Raw genomic sequence first — 11,923 nt, forward strand, 5'->3', positions numbered from 1 at the left:
CCATAGCAACACCACAGCAATTAACTGGAACACCAGAGCAACCACCTAGCAACACCCTAGTAACCAACTAGAAATACCCTAGCAAGCTCCTAGCAATCACCTCCAATACCATAGCAACTACATAGCAGTGCCCTAATGATGACCAGAGAAACCATAGCAACCGCCCAGCAATGTCTTAAAATCTACCTAAAATATAATAGCAACCATCTAACAATACCATAACAATCATGTTGCAGTATGCTAACAGCCACCTGAAATACCATAGCCGCCACCTAGCAACTGCCTGAGATACCACAGCTACTAGTAATCGTCTCCAATACCATAGCAACTACAAAGCAACTCCTTAGCAACTACCAGAGGTACCATAGTAACTGCCTAGCAACAAACCAGAAACCACCCCGAATACCATAGCAACTGCATAGCAGTGACTTCCAGAACCACTTAGCAACAATCTAGCAACCAAAAAAGATACCATAATAATCACCTAGTAATGCTTTAGCAACCATCTGCAACACTATAGCAACCACATAGCAACACCAATACAGCTACCTGGAATACCATAGCAACCGACTAGCAACACCCTAGCAACCATCTGGAACACCATATTAACCACCTAGCAACTACTTGTGACACCTTAGCAACCATCTAGCAACCCCCTGGCAACCATGAGACATGACACAGTAACCACCTAACAGCACCCTAGCAATTACCTCTAATACTAAAACAGCTGCATAGCAACTCTCTAGCAACCACCAGAGATTCCATAGCAACACCACAGGGATACCCTAGCAACCAACTAGCAACCGCAACAAACCACATACCTACCACCTAGCAACCAGAGATTACACAGTAACTATCTAACAACAACACCACAGCAGTCAGCTCCAATACCAAAGCACCCACATAGCAACACCCTTGCGATCATCAGAGATACCATAGCAACCACCTAGCAGTACTAGCAGGACTCTAGCTGCCACCTCAGGCAACATTCTAGCAACAACCTGAGATACCAGATCAGCTGCCTAGCCAATTCCCTAGCAACTATCTGGTACATATCAACCACCTAGCCACCAACTGAGATACTGTACTTACCACCTAGCAGCTCTCTAGCAACCATAAAAGATAACACAGTAACTACAGTAGCAATACCCTAGCAACCGCATAGCAACACTATAGCAACAACTTGGAATGCCATAGCAACCATCTAGTTATACCCTAGCAACACCCTAGCAACCTTAGCAAGACCCTAGTAATAATGGAAGATAACACAGTAACCACTCAACAGCACCCTAGCAGCCACCTCCAAGACCATAGCAACCACATAACAACACAATAGCAACCACCAGAGGTATCATAGTAACGACCCGTCAACACCATAGAAGCCACTTAAAATACCATAGCAACCACCTAGCAATACCCTAGCAACCACTAAGAATACCATAGCAACTGCATAGGAACACCATTACAACTACCTGGAAAGTCACTGCAACTTCTTAGCAACACCCTCGCAACCACCTGAGATACTAAAGCAACTGCCTAGCAACACCCTAGAAACCACATTGGGATACTGTAGAAACTACCTGCCAACACCCTGGCAACCACATACAGTACCATAGCAACCACTTAGCAACCGATCAAAATACCAAAGAAACCGAGCAGCAACATCATAAGCTTAGCAGTCCCTGTGGATTTCTGCTCTTTAATGAAGTCTGTTTTAAGGCTTCATTGTCTGTTTCCTGTACGGTGTTTCTGGAGTGTTGGTGCTCAGCGTGGTTTGTTGTTCATTTAAGTCCATTTTTATTGTTTTGACATTTAGAAAAAACTGTGTAATCTATAGATTACTTCTGCTGAGTAATCAGGTAATCTATTATTTCTCAGATACTAAAATAATCTACACCAATCAGCCATAACATTCTGACCACCTCCTTGTTTCTATGCTCATTGTCCATTTTATCAGCTCCACTTACTGTATAGGTGCACTTTGTAGTTCTACAGTTACAGACTGTAGTCCATCTGTTTCTCTGATACTTTGTTAGCCCCCTTTTACCCTGTTCTTCAGTGGTCAGGACCCCCATGGACCCTCACAGAGCAGGTACTATTTGGGTGGTGGATCATTCTCAGCACCGCAGTAACACTGACGTGGTGGTGGTGTGTTAGTGTGTGTTGTGCTGGTACGAGTGGATCAGACACAGCAGTGCTGCTGGAGTTTTTAAACACTGTGTCCACTCACTAGGGGTGGGAATCTTTAGGCACCTCAGGATTCGATTCGATCACGATTCAGAGGCTGCGATGCGATTATAAAACGATTATCGATGCATCTCGATGCATCTTTTTTCTCTATACAGGATTTCTATCTTCCTACTGTGTGAGGACTTGGTAGTTTTAAAGCAAAGTATTTGTAATTATCAGTAATGAATTTACTTCCAATATCTCTTATTAATAAATCAAATGGAGGTGATGTGGCAAGTGAACTAGAAGGCTCTCATTCAGAGACGCTGCTGCCACTCATCTGCGATAAAATGCGCTGTTACCCTGAAATAAGATCCAGTGGTGATGGTGTCCACACAGCGTGTTACAGCCGTCCTTCCCATTTTCTTTAGTGATCTTATAACTTCGGTTTTGGTCTCGTTGTAGAGAGCAGGGGGGTATTTTCGAGACTGGACGCTGAATCTCGGCTCCAAAGTGTGCAGCATAGCGCGAAAGCCCTGGTTCTCAACGACCGAGAACAGACAGCAGACAGCTGGTCACATAGCCCCGAAGTCTGGCCTCGCCAGTAGTGAACGAAAAAACAGATTAAGACGAACATTTGGAGGACTTATTCGCATTTATAAGCAGCGCGGTTGGTTAAATCTACAACGAGAGACTGTCTTTCTCTAAAAAGTTGCGAAAATTAGAACGAGAAGCGACTTCAGCCTCGTAAAACAGCCGGATGCTGAGACATTTTACAAGAAACTCTTCTAGTTTTGAATAAGTTTTCTGGTGGAGATGGGAGGAAAGCGGCTGTAGCTGAAGCTTAAAGCAGAGCGAAGTAAATCTGCGCTCTTGTTTATATTGTTTAGCCTAAACTAGGACATTAACACACACTGAGACATACTGGACATTAAATGTTGTGGCTCCCAAGGTGGTTTGATTTTTGTTGAAAGGACAAAATGGCTCTTCTTATCATTTGTGTTGTGACTCCTGACCTAACCTGGCTTTAATGCAGAGGGAGCCGGTCGGATTTCTCGCTCTTCCACTTGTGTTTTTGTTATGTGCCGCCACAGACTGTCCGGGCGCTGCACTCACCCACTTCCAGTTCCGCCTTTTGCGCTCCGTCAACATTACGTTATAAATTAAATATTTAGAAAATCGATTTTTGACATTTGTGAATTGATTCAGAATCTTTCACGTCCGCATCGCGATGCATCTAAGAATCATTTTTTTCCCGCTCCCCTACCACTCACTGTCCACTCTATTAGACACTCCTACCTTGTCAGTCCACCTTGTAGATGTAAAGTCACAGATGATAGCTCATCTGCTGCTGCACAGTTTGTGTTGCTCATCCTCTAGTCCTTCATCAGTGGTCACAAAACGCTGCCCACAGGACGCTGTTGGCTGGATATTTTTGATTGGTGGACTATTCTCAGTCCAGAATGTTATGCCTGATCGGTGTATAGTGATAGATGTAGATTCAACTCAACAGACTATCAAGTCTTTTGTTAGCTGGGTCAGGTGTGATGGGCCGTGTTCAGCCTGCCAGCCCAAATCTGAGCTTTGTCATATCCAGATTGTGTCCAGATTGATTTTTGATAGTCTGGACAGGAAAAAAATGCATGAAATCAGATTTTGAAGCTGGTTTCAAATGCGACTCTGATCAGATTTTTACAGATGTGTCTCAGTCTGGACGCTGTGGACGCTCCAATCGGATGTCAGTGTCTTTTATATCACTCGTAACGTGACAACCTACCAACCAATGTCAAATCCAGAGTGATGAAGTGCTGGGATCCAAGAAGAGCGAAGGGCGAGATGATGCTCCTCCATCTCTCCTGCATCCGTGTTTGAAATCCGCGCCACCAGCATAGCTACGTAGTTACTGACGCCTACGTCGTTACCACGACAACCCATGCAGGACTGGTGATATCTGGACACACAAATCTGATCTGAGCACTTGCAGATAACAGAGTGGAAGTCGTCTCAAAGGATCTGATTAGCGAAGCAAATCCGATTTACCTGCAGTCTGAACGCAGCCATAGAGCACAGGCTAGCCAGGACTGGGACTGGGGGCCACTAATGTGTTCAGTCTCATTAATAATCTCATTGTTTGTTTTCAACCCTCCAGGAAACACTGTGAAAACCTGCAGCAGCGGCCTCTGAGTGCAGCAAACTTTGGCAAGATTATCAGAGATATCTTCCCAAACATCAAGGCGCGGAGGCTGGGTGGCAGAGGACAGTCCAAATATCCTTCATCAGCCTCTGATTATCAGCGTACATGACTCAGAGGGATGCCTAAGCACTGTCTTTATGCACACCAATAAGATTTAGAATATTTTACTGAACAGTATGTCTGATATCTGATGATTGTTTACATGTCTTAGAGGTAAAGTAGCTACTCAGAAGCTCCTATTTCCACGCAGAGACTGTGCACCTGTTTAACCCCTTGAATAGCCAGGAGTCGCCCCCTAAGCCCCAGTCCCATTTCTTAATTTTACTCCTAACCCTTTTTTCGAGGGTCACCTTGCCCCTTGGAACTGAGTTACAGGGTAGTGGTTGAAATCTTCCCTCTGAAATGGGACCCTCAAATAAAAAGAGCATCACTTCATTAACAGCTACCAGCGCTGCTCTGTAGGCGACCCTGCCAGTCTGCAGTGACAGCAGAGGAGGGTAAAGTTCAGCTCCTCACTGCTGGGCTTTAGTTACATTTAGGGCATCATATGACTTCAAAGAGGGGGGCAATTATTTATTATCACCCACCCCTAATTCTTCAGTGATATGAAGCTGAAGTCAGATATTCACCAGCTTCTTGTTTGGAAATTTAGCTAGCAAGCTACAGAGACATCAGCACTACTAGTGATTTTTTTTTTATGCTTGTTATGAAGAAAAAGACCATAATACACTGAAATGACATTAAACTAATATAATACGATGATTATCGCAATTTTTTTAACAGATGAAATTCTCACATTTGTGGGTTTCTTTGGTCTCTTGTTCTCCATCTTGCCTGTTTTTTCTTTTTCTCCTCATATCTCTCTGTTTGGAGTCTCTGAAAAACCTCCGTTTGGAGGGTCATGTATTCCCAGCACTTCACCCCACCCCTCCGTCTCAACAAGAATCGGGTCACCCTACCCCTAGACGTGAAGGCACACAATGGAAGGGCTAAGTAGTAGGGGCGAGGGGTAAAATGGGATTGGGCCTTAAGGCCTCAGCGTACTTCTTACGAAACAAAATTCTCGAGGGTTGTGCGAAGCCGGAATAGCCTTCGTGAGCTTACAAGCTGGTATACTTTCTGCGGTTTCGTGTTGCTTGTCGCAGATGCTCCACGTGACGCTATGACAGTTTATGATAAGTTTCATGACAGCTGGAAAACGGTTCTTTCACAGTTCTAACTATGGCGATGTTTGAGTTCAGAATACCACCACCATTTAAGGTGGAGCAGGAAAATTCGACCAGGAAGCTGGTGAATAGAAAGCCACCTTCAGCCTTGTCCTCCTGTGAACCTACATATAAGATAACCTGTATGTTTTGGTGCTGAGTACTAGTCAGTACTACCTAATAACAGACTTTAGGACATTTAGGAAATGTTCATTGTTTATTTAACAAATGCGCGTTTCACAGTGAAATGTTGGTGTGTCTGCCGAAGCCGAAGCTCCTCAAATTTGTCCTTCTTTGTTTCATGGCACGCCTCTTTTTTACTGACCAGTCAGAGGCTCTTTTCGCCCAGCTGCCATGTGCGCAACACGGCGAGCGAAGCCTCCATGTGACGTCTGCTGTTGTATGTTTTCTCTGCAATTACGTCACATTGTTCGCTGAAGCCAGGCGAACATAGTGTCTGCAAGAAGTCTGCTGAGGCCTTTACTCAGACTGTTTGTTTCCATGTAGTTACGATATACGATAAGCAAAGAAATGAAAAAGGAAGATGCCACTATTCATTGTGTGCCATTTGTATTTTTGATGTTATTAGAAGAATTATGCAAATTTGAACAAGTGAATTACCAACATCTGAGCATTGTTGGAAATACTTTGGCCTGCTTTGCCCTAAACATTGGCCCCAAGTAGAAAATAGTTTGTATTTCTTAAGCATTTCTCCTTGACGCTGCACACATACTGCTACAGTGGAATCCGGAGAAAGACAGTGCTAAACATGCCCCTATTACCCAACTTGGACCTGAAGAATGACCCGGTAAGATCCTCTTCTCCCATGTCACAGTGTTGTTTTTAATCTTTTTGGCTGTGATTGCTGCTGTGGTAGTGCAACAGAATGATCAACATGTGCAGATACATTTAAGTAGCACCTTTGCATCCAAAAAGGCTGACTGTGGATGGATGTAGCCTTATATTACTATACAAAGTAGACTGCAATGTATTGTATTATTTTTATTATTATATTACAGGTCATTAAGTAACATAAGTAAATTAGGTAATGTTAAGTAATGTAAGTAATATTAGTAAAGTAATTAATATGAAATGGTTCTACAAAGAACCATATATAATGAGTTCTCCAGCATGAGAAGATCGATTCAAGCAGAAATGTCACAAAGTGCAAGTGAAGTAAATTAAAATTTCAGATTTTCTCATAGCAGTAGAAAAACTTCCTTCCTTATATTGTAATTGATCTCCTTTTATTTGTGCTGCTTTTGAACGTAACTCCCTTCCCTGCAGTCAGAGCTGACAGAACTGGTGCAGACGTATAAGCAGGAGGTCACAGAGGCGGCGTGTGAGTTGATCTGTGATTGGGCGCAGAAGATTCTCAAGCGCTCCTTCGACACGGTGGTGGAGATCGCTCGCTTCCTCGTCCAGGAGCACATCGTTAACCCGCGCTGCAGCCAAGCTGAGCTGGTCACCTCCGCCGCGTTGGCTGGTACGTGGAGACAGTCTGTAGATTTCTAGTGTTTGTTTTGTTCGCAGTAGCAGTAACTGAAGCCTCTGGTATGATGTCTTCCTCACAGGAGGCCCTTCGAAACCACATAAGGTGATGAAGAAGATCACAGCGACTCCCAGAGGGAGTGGAGTGGAGGACGATGGCAGCAGCCAAGACGCTAAGGTATTTTTTGTTGTGTTCTATTTAACTCTTCCATCTGTCCCATTCTATTTCCTAAATGAATTATTTCTAATTTTCTTTGATTAAGTTGGGTTGATGAAGCCCGTTTACTGTTCTTCGTTTTCTTCTTTATAATATTATTCTGAGTTTTTTGTTTTCACAGGTCTCAGTTTTTGAGCTAGAACCACAAATCTTAGTCTATACCCGTCACATGTTTGTTCAAGCACAGATGAATGGTGGAGCGTTGAGGAAAAAACAAATCTGCCACAAGTGATGTCACAAAGGACGTCTCTCACACGGCCCTTCATAGCTGTTACATACAGACTCTCATACATACTAGCACACATATTAGAAACACCCTGGGATACCATAGCAACCGCCTAGCAACACCTTAGCAACCACCTGGGATACCATAGCAATAAACTCACAGAAAAAGACGCGACGGAAACATAACGTAAAACTTCATGCTGCGGCTTTTTTTTTTAAACATCGCGCTGCTTTACCTGAAAATATGAACAAACATCATCTAGAAGATGAAGAATATTTAAATCTTTTATTTCCTGTTTGGTTTCAGCGCCGCTCCAACAGTGTTTTGCTGCGTCTCGCAACATCCACCGTCTGATCTCGCGCAGACTGAGAAATCCGAAAGAAATCAGAATAAGAGTTTACATGCACTGAGAAATCTGATTACTGAGCTAAAATCCAGCCCCTTTATCGGATTTCTTAATTGGATTTCTAGATCGGAGTATGGTGTTTACATGACCATTTGAATAATCGGATAACTGCGGAAATCCGATTATGATTGAGTGCATGTAAAGGCACTCAGTGTAATATCTCCACTGGATTTTCTTCCAACAGAAAGACAAAGATGGTACAGATCAGTTGTCGCCTGGAAAGCAGCAGCTGAGTGAGAAACCAGCCAAAGGGTCCGAGTCGTCCCGCTCTGGGGGCCGCGACCTGCAGGTGGAGGCCCTGATGAAGATGAAGAAGTTCCCTCAGATCCTCCCGAGAGGTTCTCTTCCAGACAAATCCCAGCTCTCCGTGCACTCCTCCCCTCCAGCTTTCACGCCCAACGACTCGAGCAGCGTGAAGGTGACTCTTCCCATCACCGTGACGACGCTCCCGGCCCAGCAGGGGCTGCCTGTGGTGATCCTGCCCTCAGGGGTGAGTCTTTCTTACCCCGAGCAAGACAAAAGCACTTCGGTCACCGTGTCCACCTCTGCTGCCCCGACGCCGGTGGTTCAGAGAGCGCGAGCAGCTCCCCCTAAACGAGGTCCTGATCCCATCGCTGCGGTCGCAGGTAAAAAGGGAGATGTGGTAAAAGTGTAACACAGTTCTTGAAGACATTTTCAGGATACACGTCATAATAAGCATATAAATTTTTCATTTCAGAAACAGAAATTAAAAAACAAACAATTATTTGATTCTTGGTTCAAAATCCAGATGACTGTCAGAGACAGCAGAAAGTGAATTTAAAAACGATTTAAAAATGTATTTTTCCTCTTTGTAAAACAAAAAAAAATTAAGAAAACAAAAACAGAAAAGGAGCTGTGATTTTCTTTTTTTTTTAATTCAGTGCTTGCAAAATAAAACTACAAATGGAAGAGGAGGGAAAATCACACGGTAAAAACAAATCGCTGTTGTCGAAAGAAAACCTCATCTCCATTTTTGTCGTTTTTCAGTTTTTGACAATTTGAAAATCCTTGATGTCCTTTACATTGTGTGATAAATGGACTAAAAGAAACAACACAAAATTGTGGTTCCATTGACTTACATTAAAAGTAGAGTAGGTTTTTCCTTCTCCTGTAAAGTCACCATTTTGGAGATAAGAGGTTTTCATCCGACAACAGCGAAATGAATGAAGTAAGATGACATCATAATGGACTGACATCCAATCAGATACTTGTTACTATGCAGTTTATGCAGCTACACTGGTTGTTGTTGTTGTTGTTTACAGGCTCCATAACTGGCCTAAATCTGTGTTTTGATCCATGCATGTATTCTCTGTTATAGAAGAACTGACCTACTCAGAAAGGAGTAGCGTGATAATGACAGCGATAACATGGTGTCCATTTGATTGCAAAGCGTCCAACAACTCATTATTGTCATTGTTATTGACATGTTGTATTGCCCGCCTCTAGTCGCAGGGCCTGGCGGTATTCCTCCAAAACGAAAACGAGGCCGTCCCAGGAAGCCGAGGCCGGAAGAGATGACCCCGCAGCCGCCGGCAGCCTCTTCAGGCCTTAACCCAAATCCAGCGCCGGGTACGAGAGGGGTCATCCAGAAAGCTTTTTCATCCTCTGCGTCCATCCAGTCCACACAGGTGATGGAGATTGTGCTCCAGGAGCAGCCGGGCCTTGTGGTAAGCCAGGAGGTGAGGGATTCTGAGCAAAGAGGAGTGTTGGTGAAGTGCCAGAATGTTCCGGAGCCTGAAGCTCCACCCATTCTGCTGCTTCAGAGTGATAACCAGCCTGGTTCCGAGATCACTCGGGCTATGGTCATACAGCGGGCGCCAATCTCCCTGCCTGTGACTCAGAGCGCCACTTCAGCAGCCACGTTAGACGAGAACAGAGAAGCGCAAGACCCTCCCGTCGAAGCTCCGCCCACTTCTTCTGACAAAGAGGCCCTGGCCGAGGAGAATCCGCCGCCGCCACAGGCTCCTTAGCAACAGCAGCACAACCAGCGCTTTCTTCCCCCACGAGTCTTTGAGCCCTGTGAGCTTGACGTTGGTGTACGTTGCCTTTTCAGTGTCCCTCCAGTGTGACTCGGACGCCAGCATGTCAAACGCTGTCGCTGCACTGCGGCGGAGTTTGAACTGCAGTTGCTCCGCTGTGTCGCAGCGCTACTTTAGCGTTAGCCTCATTCATACAGCCATCACAAAACTTCCAAAGCTTCCACCTCTGTTTGGCTTTGCTTCAGTCTGGCAGCTGAAGAGGAACTCCACTGATTTTTCAGAAAAATTCTCTATAATTCAGTCCTTGATGTAAATAAAGTCAGAGTGGTTTGATGTGAACTCGTGCATCATAGAAACGTGTATCAACTCAGATTTCTTTACAGTGGTGGTGATGGGAACCAGGGCTTTTAAAGCCTGTAACACAAATATTGCCATTTTACTTACTGTCCAAAACCACCAGTGAACCTACACGAGTCTTCTGGAATGTTAATGATGGTAAAATAGTGGAAAATCTGGGGACTGTTTTTCCTCAAAACACCCTGCATAGATCCCTCCACCATGAATGGATTTTAAACTTTCTGTGAGGGAGCTTTTAGAGGTGGACCTCTGGTTCCTATCACCACCACTGTGAACAGTTCTGACTCTAAGTCTCTCCAGAACGGAGCGTTTCACACCAAACCGCTCTGAATGACTCTGTTTACATCTTAACATCTTAATTACACTGAAATTTTGAAGAATTGGTGGAAATCCCTTAGTTAGAACTGTTAATTCAAGCCAAGTTATATTTAAGAGTGAGGAGAAATAAAGAGTCCTCTGATGAACTCTGAGGCCATTTAGTTGCCCTCATTTAGTTGAATCTTCAGAAGACACCCATCTTTTTGTGTTGTGATTGGTCAGCATGCTCACAACCGCACTGTGATTGGCTCGTGGGTTTATTTGAATATTGCAACCTTGTGAGATATCATTGTTGCAAAGGCGAATAGTGATATGACAGTATTTTGTGCAGGTCCTTGCACAAGTGTTAAGCATCGAGATAAAAAAGAAAGGACAAGTCCAGCACCTTTCGCTGAATTTTGTTCAAAATGCACTGCCAGAAGCCTTAAATGTACAGCTGACCAGACAGAATCAAACAAAACAAAGTGAAAGCACTGGAGTTTGCACAAGGCTAGTGTTAAAACAACTTCGAGCTTTCTCCGAACAGGAGGAAGAGTCATTTTGAAGACTCGATTACACTATAAGACGTCTTTTACATGGTAAAAGACTTTGGCACAATACTGGACAGGACCCAGATGAATATGAGTACTTAATACTCTTTAGCGCAGAGTAATACGGTAACCTAAGAATCGAGCAGCATACTCACAAATAATGACCCACTTCGGTCCGGTTCAGCTTTCTACTGTGGTATGAAAAGCATACGGGGGAAAAAAGAGATGATTTAGAGTCGACCCAGACACTGACGCCACGTTTCCTTGTGTTTCCGGGGCCACAGGAGGACACTTGGCCCTGTGTCGCCATAACCGTCTCTGCATGTTTGTCTTTGTGATCTGAAATGATAAATCTGGGGGCTGCTGAGTGTTTTAGATGTTTAGATGACAAAGAGTGGATTTACGGGTTTGTAACTTCAGGGTTTATAGAGTCCCCCCCACCCTTCTCCTCCTCTCAGTGGCTGGATTAGGTTCTCCCCCTGTGTTCTAAGATGTTCTTTCTCTGAGCGGCAGTTGCAAAGATTATAAATGATCTCCAGGTCAGAGGATGATCGCCAAAAAAAGGCAGACTTCAGAAGTCCCTTTTAAAGGAACCGAACAGGCTAACGTTGCTGTCAGTGAAGGGCTGTGAACACCCACCATTTAACATCATGCTAATTGGTGGCTACAAGCTTCTGTTCATTGTTAGCTGCGTTAGCATGTTCGAACTGTTCCTTTCGGGTTGAGAGGTGTGGAGAGTCCCTCTGCTTTTACAGTCTAACTGGATGCTTGCATTGTTTGCAAACATGAGCACTTACTATGTAAATAGTT

The 11,923-nt window shown here is 44.2% G+C and overlaps 1 protein-coding gene across 2 annotated transcripts in view; it reads left to right on the forward strand.

The window, feature by feature from the left end:
- rfx5 (regulatory factor X, 5) overlaps nt 1-11,169 on the forward strand; it is a 28,367-nt gene extending 17,198 nt beyond the window's left edge. For both annotated transcript variants that reach the window (XM_036565840.1, XM_036565841.1), the window contains exons 6-11: nt 4,319-4,435; nt 6,298-6,376; nt 6,856-7,054; nt 7,143-7,237; nt 8,093-8,534; nt 9,376-11,169. In XM_036565840.1, the coding sequence (XP_036421733.1) occupies nt 4,319-4,435; nt 6,298-6,376; nt 6,856-7,054; nt 7,143-7,237; nt 8,093-8,534; nt 9,376-9,899 (1,456 nt within the window). In that variant the 3' untranslated portion in view covers nt 9,900-11,169. The remainder of the gene's footprint in view (nt 1-4,318; nt 4,436-6,297; nt 6,377-6,855; nt 7,055-7,142; nt 7,238-8,092; nt 8,535-9,375) is intronic.
- Nucleotides 11,170-11,923: the final 754 nt, after the last annotated feature.

This window comes from Colossoma macropomum, unplaced genomic scaffold, assembly GCF_904425465.1.
Source record: "Colossoma macropomum unplaced genomic scaffold, Colossoma_macropomum, whole genome shotgun sequence".
In the NCBI taxonomy this organism is placed as follows: domain Eukaryota; kingdom Metazoa; phylum Chordata; class Actinopteri; order Characiformes; family Serrasalmidae; genus Colossoma; species Colossoma macropomum.